The sequence below is a fragment of the Pholcus phalangioides genome, unplaced genomic scaffold (assembly GCF_987345545.1).
Source record: "Pholcus phalangioides strain wild (caught in Gottingen) unplaced genomic scaffold, Ppha-v1.0 ptg000004l_1, whole genome shotgun sequence".
Classification (NCBI taxonomy): Eukaryota; Metazoa; Arthropoda; class Arachnida; order Araneae; family Pholcidae; genus Pholcus; species Pholcus phalangioides.
In genome coordinates this window covers 15,401,522-15,429,233 of record NW_028301597.1, presented here as the reverse complement: position 1 = coordinate 15,429,233, position 27,712 = coordinate 15,401,522, and the positions used below count along the sequence as shown (strand labels likewise).

The 27,712-nt window shown below is 36.0% G+C and overlaps 1 protein-coding gene across 1 annotated transcript in view; it reads left to right on the top strand.

Moving 5' to 3' along the window:
• Nucleotides 1-23,132, top strand: part of LOC149086600 (two pore potassium channel protein sup-9-like) — a 69,631-nt gene extending 46,499 nt beyond the window's left edge. The window contains exons 2-3 of the mRNA XM_089230977.1: nucleotides 20,468-20,839; nucleotides 22,182-23,132. Coding sequence (XP_089087103.1) covers nucleotides 20,468-20,839; nucleotides 22,182-22,633 — 824 coding nt within the window. The 3' untranslated portion in view covers nucleotides 22,634-23,132. The remainder of the gene's footprint in view (nucleotides 1-20,467; nucleotides 20,840-22,181) is intronic.
• The last annotated feature ends 4,580 nt before the right edge of the window (nucleotides 23,133-27,712 follow it).

The following is a 27,712-nucleotide window of genomic DNA, read 5'->3' as shown; positions in this document are numbered from 1 at the left end:
TGGAAGTCAAACAGCAAAAATTACAATATACAATTGGAATCAAAATATGAAATAACAAATGAGTTAAGAACACAAAAATATATATAGACAAAGTGTCTTAAAAATTTAAATATATATATATATATATATATATATATATATATATATTGATAGATGGTCAAAATTTCTCAAACATTCTCCAAAACAGACGGGTATTTTGTTATTATATAAATGTTATGCTAAAGTGATAAATCGGTAACCATATATAATCGCCGGTTATTATGCCTAATCACCATTCGTCTTGGTGAGTTTGATAAATTTGATTGTATTTATCATTTTTACGGCAATTATACATAATTTCCAACTAGAGTTGGAGGGGCGCAGGTAGCCCAGGTCTATAAGATACTCGCCTAAAGTACTAAAGGATGTTTAGAGATGTCGCGACTTCACTATCTGGTTCGTCTTTGTCAGAAACTTTCCTTAATTCACACAGGGTGGTGGTTCATGACACCGAAACGGTGACATGACACAGAAAAAGATTGCTGGAAGTCCCACATCAAGGGGTTAGCACACCAACCTCTCGATGAGTATAAATTAGAATGCTGTCATTCAGAATCAGCAGTAAATTTTAGGTCCTTGTCTAATTAACCCTCGTGTGCAGAAAATTACCGTGGGGCGACAGAAATTATCAAATGGTCAACTAGAGTTGGAATGTTTGATAAATATGAAAGAAAAGTCACGGTAATTATAACTTTAATGTAACCACTTAACAGTTTCACCTGTACGTGATGATCTGTTCTTGATGCATGCACTACACGTATTTCGCCATAAAAATTCAATTGAAATTAGTGTGAAGAAGACAGAGAGAAAAATAATTTTTTTTACCGGTCTTTCTAATATTGTCCTTCTTTATATTTATCAAGATGTTGCAAACATAACCAACATTACCGATGAAATTCATCATCCTGGACTGAAGTGCATACATAATGTCCGGAAAATTCAAATACTGTATTTGATTGACGCTTTATCATACTTACCAATACGACCCAGCGTGATAAATCCACAGTATTTATTAAACTTACCCAAATGGTTGGTGATTATACATGATAACTGATAATTATGTATAATCACCAGATTTCTCACATTTACTGTAGCTTATATACACTTTATCATTTTGGAAACTTTTTTTCCTGCCATATTGTGTGACAATTAGCTTGTTGTGACGTATGCGTAATTTCAGAGATAATAGATTGAGGAGGAGACAATGTAATTTATAATACATTTACAGTTAAAAAAAGAATTTTTTCGTGAACTTCATTTTTTATTACCTTGTCCCCTCCCACACACACACACACACAGACATACACAGTCGATTAATTGAATTCAGAAATACAAATATGAAAACGTATTAAGCATTAAAAAAAAACACGCCTAAATATTTATATTTAATATATGCAGAAGACTTGCAATATAAGTACCGATACTGTGTGTGTGATTTTTTGGAAGAAAAAATTCATTTCCACCCTACGGGGACTTGAACTCGCTATCTCTCGTATGCCGGATGAGTGCACTACCAGTACGTTATGCGAGCAGATACCTATCTGCTATATATTCATATAAAATACCACTACGCTATAGAAGCAGATAGATTTTTTAAAATCTGATTTATAAAAACAGATATATTTATCTGCTTGTACAGTGCAGTGGTATAGCACTCATCCAGCATACGAGAAGGCAGGGCTCCTAGATCCCGTAGAGAAAGAGATGATTTTTTCTTCCCAAAAAATCAGTTTTCTATATAACTTGTATTAACAAGTGGAAAGGACATCTTTCTCCATATAAATTTTGAATTATTTCTATGCAATGTTTTGCAATTTAAAATGTTTTTTTTTTTTATATACAATGTTCATACATGTTTTGAAATTATTTAAAAAAAAGCAAAGGTCATATCGTCTAAGCATTATTTTACTGAACTATATTATTTGATATTTTGATAAATTTTTGTATTTCCGTTTATTTTATTCGTTTTTTCCCCCTCTGACGTGAGTGGAATAGTCTTTTATCCTCATAGATAATCTATGAAAAATTGCCAAAATCTACGTCCATTTTGGAGTTGAGACATTTTTTATCGAATTTCTATAAAAATACTGGTCGAATCATTCTGAAATTTCGGTCATATGCACCTTATCCGAAGATGATGTCTCTCTCCACTATCCATACAAAGGTTTTTAACAGCTAGCTGATGCGAAGATATATTTTGGAAAGAGAGAAAATTCAACTGCCCCTGCGGGAATCGAACCCAAGAGACAATCGAATAGCAGGGGCAGTTGAATTTTTTCTCTTTCCAAAATATATCTTCTCATCAGCAAGCTATTAAAAATCTTTGTATGAATAGCGGAGAGTGGCATCATCTTCGGATAAGTTGCCATCTGATGACATTGTCATCAATTGTGAGCTTTGGCCTGAGTTAGGTCCGACCGTCCATGTACGGTCCCGTTCAGTACACACGAGCTCCACCTTATATTGGTTCTCATCATATCCAGTGAAAATTTAGTCACGTGCTCATTTAGGGGACCGAAAACAAATTAAATAGAAAAAAAGTGTAAAAAAAAAAAAGAAAACTGCAAATGACGTGCAACTTTGAAAAAAAATATTTTACCAACTTTGTGCAATATTTATGTTCATTTTCGTGAGAATAACGCGTATAGTCACAAAAATATAAATATTTTCTACTCTTACAACCTACCTTTTCTATGTATATTAAAAATTCCAATTTTCATCGCACGATTTTTGCTTATAACACGCCTTATTTCGAATCAATTTTTACGACATTCACAGAAAACATGTACGTTATACATGCGGCATACTGTATAGAAATATAAAATGTGACACGTTGTTATTCAGTGAGATACGAGTATTTATAGTAAATGATTATCAATTGCGCATGAGCAAGAATTATACATTTTATTTCCAATAATTTGGATTGCTAGATATGTAGTGCAAATTATGTCAAAATTCCAGCTGGATGACGTGAAAATTCAGAAACATATACGCAATATTGCGAGCTATAATTTCGAAATTTGCTGAAAGTAATTGAATAATAAGGCATTTTCTACAAATATTTGCACACGATTATTTTCTGTTATTTGATTATTTCGTAAATAAGCCGTCAGCAGTATGTGAATGAACGAAGACGCGTGTCTGATGCTATGTAACAGAAGTGTTTCAGCATAACACGCGTGTATGAGGTCAAAATGAAGAAACTGGTCAAAAATGAAATAACAGAAAATAATCGTATGACCGTTTCTGGAAAATCGCTTTTTATTCAGTTACTTTCAGCAAGTTCCGAAATTACAGCTCACAGTATTCCGTACATCTATCTGAATTTCACCGCATTCAACTGGAATTTTCACATAAGTTGCACCATACAGGGTGCATAGCAAACAGATGGTATGACATTTGAATGGTGAACCGTTCATCCTAGAGGTATACATCCAATTAAAAAAAGTTTTCAAATAACTCGTAGTATTCAAATATGTCACTCATGTTTCAAGGGGTTGTATAGTTATCAAAATGCTATACAGTTTTTATACAGTCCCCGTGTGCCCCAAACCCCAGTTAGAAAGTTGTTGCTCTGTCTCTCTTGATGCTAACAAAAAAAAAAAAAAAACATGTTTTTAAGTGCAATATTCAGATATATTCGAATTGAAAAAATGGAGGAAAGTTGGTAGAAAAATACTTCTAAATGCGGAAAAACCGTTTTCCCCGCATTTAAAGATGGGGTTTTTTTTCCCCAAATTTTCTCCGTTTTTGCATTTGAATGTCTGAGTGAAATGTTGCACTTAGAAACGTGGATTTTTTTTGCATCACGAGAGACAGGGTAACAACTCTCTAATTGGGTTTTAGAGGACAGGGTGTCCATATAAAATGTTTATTTTTGTATTTTAATAACTATACAACCCCTTTCTATATATGAATGACATATATGAGTTCTACACGTTATTTGGAAATTTTTTATAATTGGAGGTATACCTCTAGGATCAACGGTTTCCCAGTAAAATTCCATACTCCTCCCCCGTTTGCAATGCACTCTGTATATCTGGCAATAAAATTACGAAAAATGAAGCTTATATTTCTTGCACATGTGCAATAATCATTTACTAAAAATACTCCTATCTCATTGAATAATAATTTGCCACATTTTAAATTTCTATATACTAGTATGGCTCATGTTTTTTGTAAATTTTTTAAAAATTGGTCGGAAACACGGATGTTATAAGCAAAAAGCATGCGATGAAAATTGGAATTTTCATACAAATCATTTATATTTTCCTGAATATACTTGCTATTCTCACGAAAACGTGCAGCACAAAATTAGTACAATATTTCCCTAAAGTTGCAAGTCTTTTTATACTTTTCGGATACAGGATTAATCAGAAACGTTTTTTCTTATTTAATATTCTGTTAGTCCCTAAATGCATTCGTGACTAAATTTTTACTGAAAATTGGGAGTAGAATCAAAGGATTTTTTCCGGACCGAAATTTCAGAATGATTTTCTTAGTATTTTTCAAGAAATTTGTGAAAAAATTTTCAAACTCCAGTAAGAACACAGACTTTTGGAGATATAGTTTTATTTATTTACGATAATAATAATCCCAGAAGGCATGAACGCTTAAAATGTAAGTTGAGTGTATGTATAAAGTATGATATATCGCAAATCTACGCACTCAAAAGGTTTCCTGACTAGGTTCGTAAATAGCGAAGATATTTCCAAAAACGCTATTGAAATCTGAAGCTACTGTATACATTGCTCTTTAAAGTTTTTCGAAAACCAAATGTGTGGACTAGAGACGAAGAGAAAATAACTCAAAGATTGTCATTGTGAATATTTTTCTTGCAGTTTTATGCTCTGTAACATTGAAATCCTAAATTTTCTGCGTTATTCATTCACTTTTTTTCTCGTTCACAAAAAAACGAAAAAATGAAATGAATTCACGATCCTCGTATGATTTGATCATCATTTTGATGTAACCTTATTCTCGAGCTTGCCATATTTTATTTTTATTATATTAGAACATATAAACACGTGCATATGTAGATATTTCAAAATATCGTCAACATATCGGATCTGAGAGACTCGAGTCTCCCCTTATCAATTTTTACGTACAGCGATTTCAACTCTCGAATGCGTAGCTCTGCATGTGTGCGAACTGCATCGCTGAGATATAATACAAATAAATTTAAAATAAAAATTTCAGCATTCAAGGATATAAGTTGGAATTAAGAATTAAGAACTAAGATTTCCATTCAATAAAGGTATTCAACCGACTTTTTGATGAAAGTGGCGTCGCATCACCATCAACCGAAGGATAAATGGCTACCATGAAATGAGTAATGAGTCGTTTTATGACGAAATAGTTTTTCCATGGTTTTTTTAGCAGAAGCATCACTGTAGGGTACTGTTATACCTATTTTGATGTTATTAGATTTAGTTTACCTTTGACCACGTTTTAATAATTGAAGCGAATTAACCTGGAGCCATAAAAGAAATTGCATACAATCGAAATGTAAGTACGCAGGACAAGTCTTGAAGGCATTAGCCGTTAATAGAGCTCCTTGAAATACCAGATTGGCTCATCTGCAATCTTTGAATAAAATGTGTGACGTTAATATTATCGCTATAGCCAATTCCTTACCTCACTTTTATCCTAGTGATTTCTGATACATCACTTGGAGTGGAAAATCAGTTTTATGCTCAAAGATGGATGACGAGCTGCTCTCCGTGAGTGGTGTCTTAAGTGTTCCTAGGAGTCACGGATAGTGTAGTAGGCCTACACTAGAGTACTTTAGCATGCAGTCATTCCTCAGGGCCATTCTACGGTCATGTGGGCATCATTATGTACTCGCACAGCGGATATCCAGGTTCAAACTCCTTTGGTTGTACAGTTGAGGTCGGCTGAAGTTTGTTCGCTCCGTTTTTTTTCCCGACACCTTTCTGTGCAGTCCACAAAAAAACGAAAAAAAATTTCAATCCTTTGAGGTGTGAATGCGCTAGTCGGTCTCTCATTGAAAAATGTCTCCCGTAGACAGTATGGCTCTGACAACATAAATATGTTGGAGTCACACAAACACTCGGAACTCACGTTCTGGTACGCACGGATTCGTTAGTGACACTTCTCAGAGAGAGAACAGTCTCTGAACAATCCTCATTATTTTGAGAAAACAATACACGAACGAAACACAAGAGTGGGAATTGTTGTATATGAAAATAATTCTGCTTGTTTCTTATTGGTTAGAAATGCAGTTATAAAAAGAAACCGTTAAATACGTGCATGCTCTTAACTGCATATTTTTATTAAAAAATATGAAAGTCAAGTTTATAGTCACCTTACTAAATAGTATTTCTTGTATGAAAACTTGCCTCGGTGCTCATCGCGAGGTCCGAGAGAAATACTGCTGACTACCAAGGTACCCTTGAAATATATTAATTTGACCTCGTTTATACGGAATGTGTAGTTGGTAAAAATAATAGGGAAAATACATATTATCCTAAATCTAAAACATAATATAATTAAAAACATAAAAATACTGCCATATACTTTTTTTTACAAGAAAATTATCAAAAAAAAAAAAACTAGTAATAGAATCTATAATCAGATTATAATTAGATTTTAAGGACTGCATTGGAGCATTTTCTTGAGCTTGTTTCAATCTCCTTAACCTTTATTTTCATTCTAGGAGATTTCACAGGTGAACAGAGAAAACCGGCAGCTCTTGAAAAAAAAATAAAAGATCTTTATTTATATTTTTCTAAGTCTCTTTGAAGGAAGTAGCAGCCAAGAGATTTTTATCAGCTTGTTCACAACGGGGTGCTGTCACTAATTAAAACAGCTTGTCTATGTCTTCTAATGAGCAAATAACTTCAGAAAGTCATCAACCAAAAATAATCTGGCTTCGCGTCATACCCTTAATTCACCGAAAGACGCGATTAGAAAATCGATCGTCTCAGACAAAGTTAAAGTAATTGCTACGGCTATCTACCATCAACCCTGTACATGGTCAGTTTTCAAACGTGTGTCAGTATGCAAATTGATGTTACTCGTTATCAAGCCAATCTGTTTATGATGTGTATTTGTTAAGTCGAGGCTGAGCAACCTTATTTATCAGCGGACCGGATATGCTTCAGTCGTTCGTGGGCTAGAAACTTGTATACTGTATATACGGATGACCATATGACCCGTATTCTACTAGATATTCTCGTAATTTTTGCAGTCTCGACTCTTTTTTTTTATAAAATGCCCTTTGCTGATCATATTTTCAAAAAGGCTTACTTAAATTTTTATTCTTTACTGCAATCAAGAATTCCATTTTTATGATATATAGGCTATATTATGGTAATTATAACTCTAATTATATATATATGTATATATCATATAAAAACATTCGTGTCACATTTTTTTGTCAAACACATCCCTTTTTAGTGAATCAACCCATTGCGAATATGGTATTACTAGCTGTAATACGCGGCTTCACTTGCGTGGATTTTGTAATCTGAAAATTACTCAGCGATGATTCTCCCCCCCCCCCCATATAACATTTGAACCCCTCGTGACCCCCTTGGAGGTTGAATTTTCAAAAGTCCCGTCTTTGTGAGTATTTACATTATAAAATATAATACTGAATACATTTTACATTTATGGCTTCAGCGATTTCGGATCAGTGATGATTACTTCATATAACATTTGAACAACCCCTCCCCCCAGGGGTTCGTATTTTGAAAAATCCCGTCTCAATGAGTCTCTACATTACAATACAAAAATATTGACCAAATTTCATATATTTTCAGTGGTTTTGACCCATTTCTCCATATGACCCCCCCCCTGACCATTGAACCCGCTTATGAGCGAACCCCTTGGGGGGTCAAATTTCGAAAAAAAACCCTTCTTAGTTACTCAATGAATATAAAATGTCGATGTCGTGAAATAAAACTACTGACCAGATTTCGAGAATGCTGCATTTGAATCCCCCCCCCCTTTTGATCCCCTTCTGGATCGAATTTCGAATAATAGCCCCTTCTTAGTTGGTCTTTAAGTCATGAACTTCTCACCAATTTTCATAAATTTCAGCGGTTTCGGCTCGGCGTAATTTCTTTGTTACCTTAGAACCCCCCCCCCCTCCCCCATAACCCGCTTAGGGATAGCATTTCGGGGAAAAAAAACCATTTTATCAGTCTCAGGACATGGTATTTTATATATTATAGATTTCAATATGAGAGACATTCTACCGTAGCCCCTATTTTTCCATCGTTGGTGAATTTTCAGAAATTTTTAATGATAGTTTGAAACTTTCAATTTTTTTGGACAATTTGTTTGGCAATAATCAGCAACTTTATTACTTTCTTATGACTACGTGTATGGCTATAATCCGCAATTTCACTTGTATCTGACAACTTTTTGCCTGTAAGTGGCAACTTCCTACCTTTGACAAGTTTTTTTTTCGCAATTGGCAATTTTATTTATGACATTGATATTCTCTTGCTTGTGATTGGCAGCTTTACTTTACTTTGACATTTTATTTGCTTGTAATTGGCAACTTCACTTCCCTTTGACAATTTTTTTAGTTATGCTGTAATTGGAAGTTTCACTTGCTTTTAACAATTCTTTTAGCTATAATTTGCAACCTAGGTATGTGTGAGGCATGTATTGATACGTGGAATGTGTTGATATTTTTCTAGCAGAACACCTTTCGCGAATCATGTCTGACCGATGTTACTGACCGTTTTTATACCGGTGTCGACTTTATATTCATTTATTCTCGTCAGTTTTCAATAGATGTGTTTACGCTCAAGACATATAGATGGCGTTCTTATGTACTGACATTAGGTCGATATTTATAGTATTTTGTTATTGAGAGAGAGAAAATAAATAAACATATCTTCTTTTTAAATTTCAAAACGAACAGTTTTCAATTCCATTGACATTTAAAAGATATTCGTGGGAAGTTGCTTCAAATACGATATTTACGGGGAAAAAACGTACTGCTAATACCGTTACATGAAAAGAAGAATATGGTTTTCGCTAACAAACATAGAATAATAGCAAAAACATCTATCTAGTCATCTTCAGATACATTCGACATCTCTTCTTATCGGTAATCATCTTTTAGCTCTTTCTGTTGCTCTTTTCTATGTGATATCGATATCCAGAAGTATCTCTTCCACTCCATTTACACCATAGAAATGGCGAAACAGATAAGGAAATTGATATTTTCCCTCCGGTATCGGGTTATTACTGACTTCAATACTTTTGCCACGTGTGATGCTTTCCAAGTAATGCAGAAAAAAATGTATTTATATCTCTATGTTATAAAAAAAGTAAAAAAAAAGTGTGTTATTATATCAAAGATTACGCCCAGAGGCACATTTGCTACTTCACATTTTAACGAGCACTCTTCCTATTTCGATAACCTTTAATAAACTGATGATGACGACGACTCTCTTAAACTCAATTTGTAAGTGTTTCTTATGCTGATCGAGAAGCAAAAATATTTAAACCGAATAAAAAAATTATCTTTAGACGCTGAGGATGGAATTATAAGAATTTTCCAAAATATATAAAGATTTGTGATCACTTTTATTTAACAAGAGAAAAACCACGTAGATGTATTGAGAATATGGTCAGAGCGACATTGTTACATTCGGCCTCGCCTAATCGGATAACAGATGAATGGATACCCCAATGGAACGGATAAAATCCTCTTGCATCGACATTTCTCCCATAGAGACAACGTTAAAGTCCCCCGCTTAATACGCTCATATGATAATATCAACTACTTTTCCCCACTTAATCAAATATTAAGCTCCACACGTCAACTGTTAATATACATCAACCACTAAGAACATAATGTTTTTATTGAATGAAAACATCAAGAGAATTATGGAAAATATGTTACTATGTTAAGATAAAAAGAAAAACATTTGAGAGTAGGTACTGAGAAGCCAGACATGGACCAGGCTCTGTCCCATGAGAGATACAAACGTTGTACCCCAAGATGGTACTGGTCTCTGAGTATTTATAATTCGTACATTTAATTATTTTATTTTTACCCTCTGGTCAGCCCATAAAGAGCGCTAACTTCCCTAACAGCGGGTAAAAATCTTGGATATCGGGATCAATTGTGAATAAATATAATTTTTATTTAATTTTTGATGTCTCATTTTTTTCTTCGAGAAGCTTTATTAATATTGAGCTTTCATCAATTTTCAACAGTTTTCAGTGTATAAACTATACTAACGCTGTAAAATAGCGTTTAAATTGATCCCGCTTAATCGGATATTGTGTGCTGGAATCGTTGATATCCGATTAAGCGAGGCCGACCTTATATGATATTTTACTGAAAAAAAAGATTTAGAACTAAAGAAAATATGTTGCGAAATTAAGACTTGGAAAAAACCCTAGACAGGAAAGTAGTTACTGGCCTCTTATTTTTTAAGTTATCTTACAGTCAGTACGTAAATTTAATTATTTTATTTTTGTTCTCTGTTAATCCCACAGATTGTGCTACAATCAAAAGTAAAAGTTAAAAATTTCAAGTCTTGTGATCGTTGTAATTCAATATAATTTTCATTTCATTGTGATGTCTAATTTATTCCAGAAGCTTCATTAACATTGATCTTCCACCAGTTTTCAAAAAAGCCAACTACTAACGGTGTTAAAGAGCAATTGAATCGTTCCCCGCATAATCGAATACCTCTCTTAATAGGAATAGAAATACAAAGGCCACAACAGTAGAATTGCTCAACGACGTGGTTGAAAAGAAGATGGTGCCAATGCAAGCTGACCTCTCCCTTTTTTTTACGTCTGCCACAGAGAGCAACAGACCTATAACGGTACAAATGTTCAATCATTACACTTCACTCGTAGTTTGAAAAGTAGATGGCAACACCAAAATATAACGCACAACACTTGATTCGCACTCATACTGTGATAGACAGGAATTATGTTCGGATTGAAAGGAACAAAGTACACTTCATTCTATTTAAGTTTGGATCCTCCGGTGATTTCCTGTCGTGAATCTAATTTTTGAAACGACACAAATGTTGCGCACGAATACCAGAGAGAGAGAGAGAGAGGCGACTTGTTCCCTTATTTTAACCTCAGTTTAATATTTCTTGTCAAAAATTATTTTAAAATGCTGATAATACTTGAATTTTACTGGTTTTTATTTTATTATTATTGCGTGAAAAAACTCGCTTTTCGTGCTTTCAGTGGTGATTTCTGATACTTACATTAAAAGTCAATCGATATCCGCCGAACCAAGGCTTCATACTATAACAAAAGCGAAGGTTGCGCGAGTGGTTTCGGAAGTGTGAGAGAAAGAGCCGAAAATCCAACTGGGAATCGAACTGCTATAACAAAACACAAATTAAGCCAAAAAGAATAGTTGACCCCTTTCGGGTTTCTATAACAACTGCAACCAGGGAAGTACACGGACGAAAACAACTTTATGTTGGTGAAATGATTACACGAAGGATCTGTTAAAATTTCAACTTGAACTTCATCAAGCGGATTCATCGGCTTCATACGGAGGATATTATATGAAAACCTGTCACACCGAAATTGTAATCGTTAAAATTGAGTTATTCGTTGCTTTTTTTTTTTTTCTTTTTTTGGCATTGTCATGCGGAAAGTTTATTCCTTCCTAGATGCCCTCTCTTCACGGAGTTACTATTATCGCACTATTATAATATGTCGAAATTATAATGAATGACCATTCTGGTGTCAAGAAGCGGTTATAATTACAGCACCCAAAAATATTTGTCTTCATTCAGTTGATTTTCCTCACGTTAACAAAACAACGTTATTGTTTCCCGTATTCGAAGTTTACTTGCCGAGCAGTAAGATAGCATGAGTTACGCGCATTCTATCGATCAGCAAACAAAATGGAGCAGAATAAAATATTTGTACAATGATGAGGATTTTTTCTGTGGTTTTTTATCTTCGAGGTGCAAACGTAAGACGATCCCTCTAAGGCAGGAGTCCCCAACATAAAACTTCTCGCTGAACCCTTGATAGTTGTTATAAGGCTGTTTCGTGGAACGCTTGATGATAAAGAGACTGTTTCATGGAACTCAAAAAAATCTTGAATATTACTCCAAAAGTATGTCCTTACTATCGTCTCAACAGCATCATAGCCCCAGGGCAAAATGAAAGAAGTCCTATCAGGCACCACCTCTTAAGTCACATATTTATTGCCATAAGTCATTATTCTAGAGAAATGGAAGTAAATTACTTTTTAGGTGCGACAATATACTAGGGGGAGGGGGAAACGTTGGTTAACCCAAAATAAGAACAGCAGCTAGACGCGTTTCGGAACTGTATGAAGTTCCTTCTTCAATGGCCAAGAGAAAAATTGAAAGACAGCGAAAAATCAAATACTCCACATAGCGCGAGTTACTTGGTGTGCAAGACAATGAGTCTAAATGCACTGCATTATTCTAGATCTTATCGTAAAATCCCCCCCCCACCTGAAACAACACCTTCTAAATCAGAAAGCTTCACCCCGAGATTCGTGACGTCATCAAGATACGTCCATGTAAACCAACTTCCCTATAAGATCGTTTTCCAGCAGCATCACACACTGTAACGCCGATATGTTACACCAGCGGTTCTCAACCGGTGCTCCGCGGAGCTCCGTGTGAACTCTCCAGGGGCTCCGCAGCAGCTCGAGAAAAATAAAAAAACCAGTAAATTTGGGAAAAAATAATTATAAGTATTTTTGAATAATAATTATAAATCATAACTCTTATGAATGAATAAAAAATAGGCCTAGGGTCTCCTCCGTAGAAATTATACACCAGAAAGCGCTCCGCGAGTCAAAAAAGGTTGAAAACCTCTGTGTTACACATTTGCCCCGCGTCGCTATATTATTTCTTAATGTTATAGAAAAAGAGGTCGAATTAGTAAAGAATTGAGGAGCACTCGAACACACGAGTTCATAATTATAATTTAACATTATTTTCAAGTATCAATTAGGGCTAGAGTTTTTAATAAAAACTTGACAATATTTAAAAAAATTTGACCTCAAAACTTCCCCAATAGCACTAATTTTTCAGAACTTCATTTCGGTTGATTTAACCAAAAAAATATCCATTCAATACCAAAAGAAAATTGAGACCAATTCAACTATATAATATCTTTCATTTTTCATTAAGATAGACACATGAAATATACATTTTCAGTCATTTATAAATATGTAAACTTTTCATGTAATGTGTATTTTATTAAAGTGAAGAAAACAACAGTGAATGAATAAATAAATGTACTTTGCTTTGCTTCTTCCAATATGAATTGGATGTGGATGATTGCGCAATTCTCATTCATACACAGATGCATAACATTATACGCTAAGATGTGATTTAAGAAGTAAAAATCTATTTCAAAAATCTGGCTTTTAAATTAGTATCTGTATATATTTTCCAGTTAAAACATGGAAAACCGAATTCATCAACACAGTATTTTGCAATTTCTAAAAAACCCAAAGTTGTTTATCATAACGCATGGCGAGTCTATTTCTAAAATGCGTCTTCTGTATACATCATTGACGAACGTAGATAAATTTTTGGAATTATATTATGAAGCAACGTGTGATCTATGTTCAAGACGAACAAAACATGAACCTCACGAAATTTATAGGCAGGGCAAAGTTCTATTTGGGAAGAAACACCCTTATTTTTGATACAGCCAGATTTTCTGGCATCTTTAATATGATGCACTATATGGAAAAAAATGGTCTGTCCCTATTGAAGGGCGAGGATGGACATGAGAATTTATGCGGGGGATTAGCGGACAAACCCACTGTTTTGCTATTAATGCGATTATTAGTTGCGATGGCTACAACAATGAAGCCAATAACATCCAAACCTGGATCAATTTTGAAAATTACATTATGAAGCAACGAGCCATCTATGTTCAAAACAGGCAAAATATGTATCTGACAAAATTTATATAGACATGGGGCAAAATTCTATTTAATATACTCTATGATTATGCACTACTCTCACGTTGATATGAATAATATAATAATTGCTTTTGAATATTTCAAGTAGTTTTATGTGATAGGTTTATGTACAGTTAAAATCTCTTGCGTGCGTGCGTGCGTGCGTGCGTGTGTGTTTCCAATACATTAATAAAGTCACAGAAATTTGTTAATTTATATGGAAAAATAAATTGACATTTTTTTAACATAATATAGTCCAGCCTCGTTGTAACGGTACCATCCGTTCTCAAAGAATTTTCGCGTTACATTGGATCGTGGTTGGAATAGCGTTTCGGAGAAGCTTCATTACATAAATTCGCACGTTTATAATCAAATACTGTCTCTCCGTCTTATTAATGTTATTCCATAAATAAAATAACCTATTTTACACGTATTCAGAAAATTCATAAAGTTTTAAAAACTGTGCAATATTACTTGAATATTTCTTGATATAAAACTTAAGAGATACATATTTTACACTTACTTCTGAAACTATTTTAGTTCCGCATAAATTTAGCGATACCTTTTATAAGTGCAGAAACAAAGGAAAACACACACAATGGCGGCATTGCATTTTTTTCACAAATTTTTCGTTTCTCAGACGTTAAAGAACACCTTTCAACTCCTTTCAGAGAAAAAAAAATGATGGGAGAAGAGATGTTGCGGAAATTTTCTTGGAAAATGGGTGGTGGGGGGGGGCAAAGACTTTGTATGATACATACTTGATACATCCAAACAGCAGTTAGCTATATGACGGGTTTTTCACATTATAATCCCTATATGGAAGATTTCTTCACTGAAAATTTCCGGCGGTAAGCAGAGTGGTTGCCAGTGCAATGGGGAAGGGGGGGGGGGCGCTATAACGGGGTTCAACTGCAAATTTCAAAATATGCAGGAACATTGAGATCACTCACATTTACGGAGTGAAATCTGGTGATAAGAATGTACCTGTAGTGACCGATTGTATTCTACATCAAAAGTCGCATCATTTGCCTAAGCATAAAACAAGCACAAATAGCCTTTACCAAAAGACTCTCATTAGATACTTGGATGTGGCAAACGCTGCTCACCTCTCTGCATTTCAAACGTGCTACTTCATTGTTAGTTATATCTAATCAAAATGTTTATGCCCCACATACATCACGACTTGGTTGGGCCTGGCTTTTCCCCTATAAATCAATTCACTTGTGGACTGTTTCGCAAGATGGCACGCGGCAAGTCCCATGGAAGACATCGCAGTCAAAACCGTTGCTTGAGTAATGGATTGCTATATTTGCTGCATCGATTATAACCACCAACCCATGATGAAAGTTCCAGTCCTCGCTCTTCTCGGGTGTTCAAACAAAAAAAATTCCACGTTTCCAAGCACAATATTCGCTGAGATATTTTTGAAATTTGAATTCAAAATCAGAGAAAGGTTTGGGAAGAACAGCATACACGAGAGAGAGGGAGAATTTTTTTTTTCTTTTCTTTCAAACCGAGCACAACTGAGGTGTATTGCCATCTATGGGCAATTTACTACCAAGTCAGTTGTGCCGGAAACTTAAGTGTGTGTACCTAACAGTCTGAGTTCATATCTAGTGTTGTGTCTGATTTTTCAGTGCTGCCATCTATATTTCAGAAGTGTAGTGAATGAAGTGTAATGATTGAATTACATTTGTACCGTTTGCAGGTCTGCTGTACTATGGCAAGACTTTTTAAAGGGGAGATAGGTTCGCATTCGCGCCTCGAAATTGGGAACCACAAAAACCAACTTCAGCCGACTACCACTGTGGGGACGGTGTGGTTCGAATCCGGAACCATCACTATGGCCACTCGACCACCACAGCGGTAGGGGGGAAAAGCGCTGTTCGTTAGTCACATATCCTACGATTTTTGAAATCAAATATCTCACTGAATATTGCACTTAGAAACGTGGAGTTTTTGTTGGCCTCAGAAGAGACAGCACAATAACTTTCTTATTTGGTTTTTGACGACAGGGTGTCTGTACAAAAAGTTAATTTTTTTTAATTTTAATAATTGTACAACTTGCAATATGAAGGCCGTGTCTGATGTCTACACGTTATTTGTATACTTTTCGAACAAGAAGTGCGTCTCTACGGTGAACGGGTCGCAGTAAAATGCGGAAAGGGGAATTATGAAATCACCATGTAATACAAGGTTATTCCATAGTATTTCGACCTGTATATATATGTTCGCATAGATTTGACTCTTTGGCATTTCATGTTAATGTGTAAATGTGTGTGTAAAATTTCTGTTCCCTTAATCTTTTTTTCTCCCCTCCATTTACGTGCACGCTTTTGTAGTCTGTAATAAATACTTCCGGCATTATTAACTAATGTCTCTTGTTGTGCTGTCGCTCTTGGAAATGCTCTTTGATTAAATGAATGTATAAATTATTATTATTGTTAACAAAGTAGTAAATTTTTGTGCAGTTAATGATAATCACGAAAAGTATCTGAAGGAAAGCATCCTTCAATTAGCGAATACTGTCTTCCTTATTTTCCATCTAATTAACCCAGTGGTTCCCAACCTTTCTTTAGGCCGTGCCCTACCAAAATATCTCTGAAATCCGGATGCCTCCCCCCCCCTTCCCATCAGGTGTGCCGTAACTAGAATTTTTGTCAAGGTGGGGGGGGGGGAGCTGCTCATGAGAAAAACTTCGTAGTTCCATAAAAATTTTTTCGGTTATGTAAAAACCATTCTTTTTTGCTTTGCATCGCTAATTTTGCACCGAGAGGGCCTTGCCGCCACCCCCCCCCCCAGTTCTGTTACTTGTTGGAATTCGTGATATTCAAAAAAATATAGGATATGTTCGCTTTCATTTTCAAAAAGATCTCTTCAGGTGTTCCTAAAAAGTCATTCTTCCTCTTTTCCGAGAATTATTTCGTCCTGGACTGGAGTTTGCTGTAAGGTTTTAGAGACCATACCTACAGAGGGACATGAACATGGTTGAAGCCATTTACTTGGTCAAGAGAAGTGGTTCTTAACGGGTATCTGAAGAGACTATCGGGACTATGAAATTGAATTATATAGAAAACAATTAACCCATTGTTTTTGCATTGTTATATACAGAATATTATTTTGTAAAGGCGTCGTTGGACTTAATCTTGCTGTCAGACCAGACAAGTCCCAGGCTCTGTCTCTTCCGGGATATAAGCCTTTTACCCGTGTGGGTTGGCCATGCTGAAAAGCGACTTCATCTTACTACTTTACCGCACTCCTCCGTGGGGGGAAATGAAATCGTCATACAAATACAACGCCACAACAGGCAAATTGCCCAACGAGGTGGCTGACTTAAGAACATCATGGATCCCCGAGCCATTTTTTTGGAGGCCCTACCTACTACTGCTACACCACACATACCCGAGCAACCCCCCCCCCCCGCGGAACCCCCCAACGAATCGGTACATGCGGGAATGTGCGCGTACGTGTAGTGCAACCTGACGTAAAGTTTGTTTCTGTGTAATGCTTGTTATGTGTAGTGCTGTCATCTGCCCCCAGATAAAATTTCTAACTATGAGTGAAGTGTTATGGTTGAATGATTTACCGTTGTAGGACTGTTGCTCTCTGTGGCGAGACTTTTTAACGGGGAGACCGGCTCGCATTTGCGCCTTGAAGTTGGGAACCACAGAAAACCAACTTCAGCCGACCACCACTGTGGGGTTCGAACCCGGATCCTCGCATCACGAGTCCGGCACTATAACCACTCGACCACCACAGCGGCAATGATCTATCGGAGATCTATCGGATTATCTATCGGTTATCCCCCAGGTTAGATTCGATAGGTAAAGAACTTCTTCCTGAGCTCTTTGCCCGGATTTGAAACCGCAGACCTTGGCGTAGCCTTCATAGTGGTAAGACGAGCATCTTACCACTGCACCACTCAGGCACACTTGAATTCAGCTTACATTGAAAGTGCACACATTGTCCGTGGAAGAAACTTTGAAAAATCTCTGTGATCAACCCTCCTGCAGCTACCCTTCCACTATACTCTTCGTGATTGTCTTCGTGATGAAGTAAGGGGGAAAAATCCAATTTCCGTTCATATGGTTACCAATGAATTGTTTCGGTAAGGAAAAGGAGAGACAGGGAAAGTCCGAATATACGAGTAGTATTTCCAGCTGCTAAAGGCCGAGGTATCTCGCCCATCTACGAAAAGAGTAATGATGCATGTAACGATGCATGAGGAATTCATTGAAAAACAGTATAAACATATGCAGCGTATTATGAAGATCAGAACAGTAGAATATTTGTTTTCTCCAGCCAAATACATCAAGGAAAAAGTCTTTTTATGGGTATAATGCCGATGTGAGCTCGGGAAGAAAAGTCCGATGATCTTCACTGGGAATCGAACCCCGGTCTCCTTGCAGTCCTGAAATCGCGCTGTCCTTATGTACCAAAAGGAAACAGCATTACTTTCTTATAGCATGCACAGTAGCGTGACGCGCTGAAGTACAGACAGCAGATGCATTGAGCTGGTAAAGGTTATCGAAAGCTAGGGCTGTTTGCTGAGGTTGAAGGAAACTACTACTACTAAACCATACATGCACCTCGACCATATTCCTCTGCGGAACTTCTGACGAATTGACACATGTTGGAATGTGGGTGTCCACGTTGTGAACATAATGTGAAATTTGTTTCGGTGTAATACTTGTTATGATGCTGCCATCTATTTTTCAAACTGTGAGTGGAGTGCAATGATTAAAGATTTTACTGTTGCAAGCCTCTTTCTCTCTGTGGCATGGTGGTCTCTGTGGCGAGAGCAACATGCCTGCAACTGTTGAAGGAAGTTGTCCGTGCTATAGGTAAAGCAAAGGTTTGCGAATTTGTTCGGATTGCAAGAGGACTTTGATCCGATTCCCGTTGGATAGAAAAGTAAAAACAGTACTAGTAGTAGTAACAGTAGACTCCTCTTTCCTAGTTCGCTTCGGCATAACACCTCGAAAAAGTCTGTTTCCTCGAACCAGTATAGGGCCCTAGGCCTCTAGGTGGTTTCTTTCACCTTTTAAATGTTTTTTTTTTTTTAATTATGGAATTAATCGTATGTTGTATTGATTTTCCGTTTTTCATCAAAGATTTGTGCTACTTCTTGTCTGCAGGTTGACTGCAAGTAGCGGAAGGTCTTGCTAATTAGGAGATTAAAATAGCTTCCTTTGATTCATTAAATTGTTATTACTGAATTATTTCTTTCATCCTACTTAGAAAAGAAACAAACAACTTTTCAATACATCAAAGCGAAAACACATTCCTCTCAATTTTTAAAAATCACATTTATGACATTTTTCTCATAAGGAATTTTCGCAGTCTCCATAGTTTCACTATGGAGTAGAGTAGGTCATGGTCAATGAGTAGAATTAATATCTTTCCTTTAGAAATTTATCGAAACTTGGAATTGGGAAATCTTTAAATTTATTAGCCTTCAAGCGCCGCATGTGAAATACTGATTAGTGTTAGTTATTTGAGCTAGCTCTTGATGCCTCCGCAACGACAGCTCGTCGAAGATATTCCGAGGATATTCGAACAGCATCATGGTTCTTGGGTTGTGTTGCTCTTCTCCACCACCCTCATATTCATCGAAGGAAGTAGTGAAGGCTAAGATAATTGATCACCTGTCAAGAATGACATGCAGACATTCCTGTCCCAAATGTAATCGATGAACGATTATGATTTTCCGAGCTATAGAGTGAGGAGGGAATACATGCCGGAAATTTATTCAAGGAAAAGATGGGAGCGATTATCAAGCGAAATTGATTTCTGTCACGTAACCTGTATTTATTCAAGCTGAGGTTTAAGTAGTCATTATTTTTTTTTTGGCATTTATTTTATTTCTTCTTTTTTTTTCCAACAAAGGGCGAATCATCGAATAACCAAGCGCGATCAAGTTTTCGGAGATCTCTATTAATACCTTGACAAGACAATTTTTACTTCTTTCTGTTCTAATCAGTTTATGATAAGTTGAAAAAGAAAAGAAGCCGAGACAAATTTTATTGTATGTCATCGAAAGTATTTATAACCCACCATCATTATTTTTTCTTTCAGTAAGATTTCGCTTCAACTATTCCCCGAATCACTTTAATTGGAATTATTATTTTCCCTCTTAATTATTAATAAATCATCTTCTGTTCGTATAACTGATGTTTCCCTACATGTTTCAGAATGATCCCCCCCCCCCCCGTTTCTAATTTTGATGAACCATTGCATGGGAGAGGGGCGAGAAACTACATTTCATTGAAAAGAGAAGCATGAAAAAGAATATTCCAAGCGTTAAGAATGTTTTAATTTCCACGACTCTACAGATACGTGTATATTATTCTAACTCCCAGTTCCAACTAATAAATGGAGCATCGCAATTTATTGAAACAGAATTGTGTCAAATGTATATGAAAAAATTTTTGAATGAGTTTTTTTCTCTTTTAATACGTCTGTGGTTTTATTTTTCTTTGCCAGGCTACGGCCACTCTACGCCAGCAACTTGGGGCGGTAAAACATTCTGCATGGTTTACGCCTTAGCCGGCATCCCTCTTGGCCTCGTCGTCTTCCAGAGCATCGGTGAGAGGCTCAACACCTTCGTTGCCTACGTGCTGAAGAACGTGAAGCGCGGCCTACGGATGCGGAACACCGAAGTATCCGAGACCAATCTCATTGTGCTCATCTCGATATTGTCGACGGTCGTTATGACCACGGGAGCCGCTGCCTTTTCCAAATACGAACGCTGGGACTATTTCGATTCCCTGTACTACTGTTTCATAACGCTTACCACTATCGGCTTCGGGGATTACGTAGCTCTACAGAAAGAAAGTGCTTTACAAAGTAAACCAGGTAATTTACTGCTTCTTTCCTTTGTAATTCATCCTTCAATATACTGGAACATTTTTATAAAAACGTGAGGAAAAACAAAATGAAAAAGGTTTTTCCTTTTGGCTATTTAAAAAGACACTATCACAAGAACTACAACACCGGTGAACCGATTGCCATAGCTAGTTTCAATCATAATATGTTTGCTTATTATCTTTAAGATCCAGTACTTACAAACATAGGGTTGTTTTTTTTTGTTTTGTTTCTTTTCACGCTGTAAGTATTCTTCTGTAACATCAGAAAAATCACTGACCTCAAAACTAAAATACCCATAATCAGTAAAGTCTTACTACATAATAATAAACTATATAAATATAACCCCCTGTGAATGAACTTGGAATGTCTACAGCAAGAAAAAGAAACTCTTCCGTTTGGGGGCAAAATGAGATGGGGAGAAAAATTAAAACATGTTGAATATATTCGGGAAGATCAAAATGGCAGACAAAACAATTCCTTGGACAATATTTCGAGCAATAGACAGTACTTTAATTCTTTGAACAATATGAGTCATACTAACATTTTGATATTTCAATTTTTAGGTTTTACTCCCAGAAATGAGTAGCGTGTAAATTTAAAGCGTCCTTCGTAAGGAAGGATCTGCAGGGCACACAATTATATTCAATTTTCAGATGCGTTTGCAGAATTTTTTTTTTCTGTTTGCGATAGTAGAAGCATTGCTTTTGAAACTTAGTAGAAGATTATCTCACTGATATGCGTGCCAGCGCATATATCCGAATGGAATTTCAAAATTCTGATTAGCAATAATTTTTGTGAGCTCAGTTGAAACCATTTTCAACACTAGGGAAAAAGACAGTTTCGCAAACACTTCTACCATTCCCTACCTACCTTCGCGAAATTAGGACTTGACCACTTTTGCTGATGCAAACAAAAAAACCGGAAATCAGATGAATACAAGTTGTAATATGTTGGTTGCTACCTTTAAAAGAAATAACCTCAATTTCGAAGTAACATTATGAAAAACAATTGCAATTAAGTCACCAAAAATCGACTCATGTGCAGTTATTTTAATTTTGTTGCGTTGATACCTATGTGCATGTTTTCTTCAATAAATCAATTTTATACAATTGCCTTTCAGGTCTAAAAATTTTTGTAACTATTAGTTAGTGGATGATTAATGGAATTAATTGGGTGAAAATCTAAATTGTCTACGAATAGACAACTCATTATTTAAGGGGATGGGAAAGATGAATCGAACTGGATGAGCGGGATGAGAAAAGGTTAATACTACTGATTTAGAGTCCCCCCCCATTTCAATTTCTATTCACTTTTATTTCTCTGTTCACAGAATATGTGGCCTTCAGCTTGGTTTTCATTCTGTTCGGACTTTCGGTGGTCTCCGCCGGCATGAATCTGTTGGTTCTTCGCTTCCTTACGATGAACACCGAAGACGAAAGGAGAGACGAGGCGGAAGCACAATGTGCAGCACAAGAAGCAGTCAGGCTCGAGGGTGATGTCATCACTGCCAACGGTAGCATCATATCGGGACAAGGACCCGATGATACGGACTCTGACAATGACGGCTACGTGTGTACCTGCACTCCTTGCTGCCCCGTCAGAAGATCCCGAGAAATGGGACTCGATGGAGTGTACACTCTCAGGAGTAGGTCGCCTCATGGTTTCCCGATGCACATCATTAGCCCGTCTGACACAGGAGAAGACATTTTCGATTCCCTCAGGTCTGATTCCGACCTTTGCATGGAATTCCCCGACATAAGGCACAAGAGACTGTCCATATGACATAGGCTATTATTAACGGAACTTCAATAAATTGAACTGAACTACGGGGCTAACTGAAATTGACGAGGCGCGCTTTCCCAGCCCTGTATAACTATGTTAATACAATGCTCTCAGTGATGATTCGGAACGGAAAGCAACGTCTTGGAAATTGACTAAAACGTCTTTCTTCATTATCAAGGTCCTCTTGATTTCAGGGAAAACATTCTTATTTTCTTTAAATTGAGACATGAGTGAACTCTTGGATAAGATTTTAATTTCAATGTTTTAATTTGGAATTTGAGCATTTTTTACACTAAAAGCTTGCTGAAATGGCAAAAAAAGCAGACGCGTGAAATAGTAAATAAAAGACTGTAGATACAACAAAACAGACTATAGATACAACAAAACTTACAAAATATTTGCTATCTGAAATAGACGGAAGAGATTTAACTATTGAAAATCCAACAAAATTTCTGTAGATGTATTATAGTGAACAAAGAAAACGGTGATTTCACAAGTTTTAATACATCGAATGGATTAATACACAAAACAGTGTATTGTGTTAATACGTACGTACATTTATGTGATAAATCCCGTAATTGTGCATAATAACCGGTTATTATACATAATCGCCGAAACTTTTTGTAAGTTTGATAAATTTCTCTAAATTTATCACTTTTACCGGCGTTATGCATAGCGCCCAAACCTCGTTGTTAAACATGATAACTCGTACAAAACACATCGAATTTGCCAGTTATTATGCATAATCGCCACTTCGTATTGGTAAATATGATAAATGGTGAAAGATTAATCATTTAGATGACCGTATCTGTGTGTGTGTGTGATTTAATGAATTTTTCCGAACATCCCCGAAATAACTATAATATAATTAACTCTTATGTGACGAATTCTAAAATCCGACTTCGATATATAACTTTTATTTAGCAAATTTAATGGTCATACCCCGATATAACGAGTCCCTATCAAACTAATTTTATGATCGCAGACTAATATTACGACCTCCCATTTAATAAATTCGTTCACGTTTTATGCGTGTATGCAATCAGACCCTCAATATAGCAAACTCCTATTTAACGAACTCTACGATCGGACCCTGACATGTTTGGATTTTTTTAATCATAATTATACAATTCACCAATTATACTAGGGTATTATGCATAACTATCCCCCCCCCCTCCTCCTCACCAGATCATGGCAAAACGCTCTATCTCAATGAAGACGTCTAAACAGGTGCTCTCTGAGGCGAGACTTTTTAACATGGAAATCGGCTTGCATTCGCGCCTCCAAATCTGGAACATACATGAATGATCACCGGTAAAAGTGATAACTTTTTCAGTATTTATCAAATTTACCAACGATACTTAGGTGTACATAATCACCGGTAAAAGTGCTAAATTTATCAAACGTACCGAGACAATTGTATAACATTCACAATGTGACCGATTTATCGCATTAACCGTAAAATATATATTGTTATATTAACATTTATATATGTCATATTAATGATATTAATATATTATAATAATGATATTAAAATATTGTATTAACATTCATTATGTGCCGTATTCCAATACCAATCGATGGCACAAGAAGAATTCTTACGCATTTAACATTATAGAGGTTTTTATCTAAAATTCCGACGGGACCAAATGCTTGTGTTCAGTGTAAAATGTTAACATTTTTCGTGTAAAAATACGGTATTATTCATCGAGAAATATGGCAGGTAAAAGATGTACCAATGACATGATCTGAAAATTTGTACATAAAAAATATTGTTATTAAACGCATAGTGTCTTTTTTTGTGAAGATCGTGAATCATATCTGAAGAAACATTATTTGTTCTTATTCGCTATGGCCAATCCCCTGTTTTCTATTTCATTGATTGAAATATTAGCTTGAGATAAGGTCCCTGGAAATACTGAGCGGACTAATTGTCCTCCATCGTAGAGGGGGCACAACCAATTTTTTGTTCTAAGTGACGTCTAATCGTTAAAAAATGGTGGCGTAAGGAACATCAGTTGGCTGTAGTGATAATACTGACATCACACGCGCACAAATACGGCGGATGAGACCGCGTTGGATTTTCCGGAGCTCTAGCTCGAGACAATGCTGCAACGTCCCAATAGGTAGAGAACAGGACAAATAGAAAATAAATTAGGACTTCTTAAAAATCTAAGCAGGCTCACCCCATCTGTGAAGAAGTATGATATCAGCATTATCACTATAGCCAATCGATGTTAGCTATCCTGCTTTTTTCAAAGATTTTTGAAACATCACTTGGACTGGCAAAACTGTTCTTCCCCCCCCCCCCAAAGATGGACGAGATTACGAGAACGCTTTCCTTTGTAGGCGCGGAAAAACGAACCTGTCCCTGCGATGTTTCGTTGGAAATATTGTAGTTGCTGTGTGTAACATTCACGACGGCGTTCACACAAAAACATAAGTTGAATGCAGGTTGACAAGTTTTTCTCTGCCACATCCTCAAGTGCTAGCGTCGCTACACTCTGCGTCGTTGCATTTCGGAACCTTGAGAAGTACATCTTATAAAACTTGTATTCGCACCACATTAATGTACATCCAACAAACAGTTAACTCCTTGATCTCGTTTCTAAATGGCTTTTTTTCTTTTTAGAGTGGATAAATAATTTGCTGCAGGAGTGACGTAGGGAGAAGTCCAACTAGCTGTGACCATGTCACTGGGAACTTTGGGAGGAAAAAATATATTGCAATCAGCATTAAATTTGGTAAAAATTCACGACGGTAGCTATTTCGAAGAAAACACTGTATAAACAACCATCATCTGTACCTCATTCGGAATGAAAGTTCCGGAAGTTTTTGTACTCTTTCATAATTTCTACTGGTGCTTCAAAGGATTGGCGATTCGGGTAAGATTTCTTTCTTTCAGTCTGCTTAACGGAATGTACATCGTACATAGCAGCAGATATAACTAGGTGTATTGTACGTTTTCAGTAATAAATAGAAGATAAGACGGAAATCAAATTTTTGAAAACACTCAGTGTTAAAAAATTTATTTTCATATTTGTTCACTCTATACAGTATCATTCTGGGCCAAAAGCCTTGATCATTCCATGGACATTTCGACACGAGGTACCGGTTGAATTCACTTATAGAGGTAACCAGCTGAAAATTCAAATCTATGAAAATCCTAAAACCTTTAACTAAATTGCAAATAAGGAAAAGATTTTCAATGATATGTTCTTCGCGAAAAGAGCAAAAATAATGAAATAGTCTACTCTGAGGTGGAAGAAGATGAAAATGATTAAGCCGACAGTCTCTCCACCACGTCTCATATGATGTCATAATTTTGATTGATTGCTTTTATCTCACGGGAGAATAAGGTATATATCATATACTTGAAAATGTTAAAAAGTTTTTTTTGTCACCTTCTCTAGGCCTCTCTCTTAAGTAGCCAATCTATGCAACGCGAAGGTGTGTTTATGGGACGGGGGAAGAAGAGAACTATAGCCCAATGAGACAAGTTCGGATGAGAGGTAAATGTGGGAAATGGGTGATCAAGAAAATAGCTTGAACCGAGAGGAAGGGTACTACTGCTACTACACATTACATGCAACTCGGTGAGCATTAAAAAAAATATCACGATTTCTTAGTTCGGATGGAAAAAACCGACACTTCTCATCTGTAGCTTCTTTTGTTTTCTAAGAGGTTGGAACAGAAATATTTTCAAAGTCAATTTCTAAAAACTAGTTTTTTTCAGCATTTATATATGACATATAGACGTGAATAGAAAAATCCTTTCTTCCACATTTTTCCCAATTCTTTTATATTTCGCTATTGAGGGATCAAACTTTCACATGCTGATTTTTACGCCGCTGCGAATTATATTATTGTACTTTCTTCAAAGTAGTGAGATGGGCATTTGAGAATTATACGTAGGAAATCACGGTATATAAAAATACTCTGACTATAACAGACGACTTTCCCTTGAATCCGAATACGGTGCACGTACTAAACATGTACAGGTTGATTCAAATCATTTGCCTACAGTGATATTTCGCAACCCTGGACTTCAGCAGTATAGTCCTCCCAGTTCTGAAGATTTGAATTGGAATACGGTTCTACAAATGTTGTAATTTTTTTAATCGCAATCCGTTTCCGACACCTCTGGTTAAATATAGCTGCTTTTTCAAAATTAAAAATGATTTCTTGTAAGAAGATGTAGTAAGGTAAACACGGTATATGGATAACCAGAAAGGAATAATAAGATGGTTTGTAACAGCAGTTACTTTTCTTAAGTATCGCTCTGTTTCTTATTTTCTTCTCTTTTTTAAATCATTAACCATCATGATTTCCCCACCCCGCATACAACTTTCTCGAGAAAGGGGGGGGGAGAGAGGGGAAAAAGAGAAAAAATAGAGAAGGTTGAGAAAGAGAAGGTGAGGGCGAAATGAAATCTGATTCACCAATACCCCCCACCTCCTATTTCTAACAAGGGAAGAAGGAAACCAGTTTTATGAAACAAGAGAAGCTCAATATCTAAAACTACGATAATTGTATTTGTAATGAAAAACCAGTGATTTGGATAGACTGAATATCTTCTCGCTTGACAGACAGAAATAAAAAGTCCTTATCATATTTAATGAAATGTTCATTACATATTGAATGCAAGTACAGTCAGTGCTGTCTCAATTTTAAATAATTTATATTGACAATGCAGTGAAATCCAAATGTTTTGATTGAATTATTGCCTTTACGTTGCAAAATCATATCTGTTTTCCGTCAAAGGGCTTTGATCTATCAGTTAGAATGCAAAGGAATCAAAATAAAACTGATTTAAGCTAATTTTCATAATTTAAGAAATTTAATTATCTTTTCAATATAAACTTATTTCAGGTTAACCTTATCGCAGCTATTGAAGTATGAATGGAAATTTACATCCTCATACGTCTCAACTGCATTTATATATTCCATTAGGAAGCAATGAACACATTTTAAACTCACTTCTAAAGATTGGACCGAAACTCAAGGTATCCTTCAAATTTAAAGCAGAGACGTACCATGAATTCTTTATCAGAATTCTGTGAATTCTCGTGAAAGTCT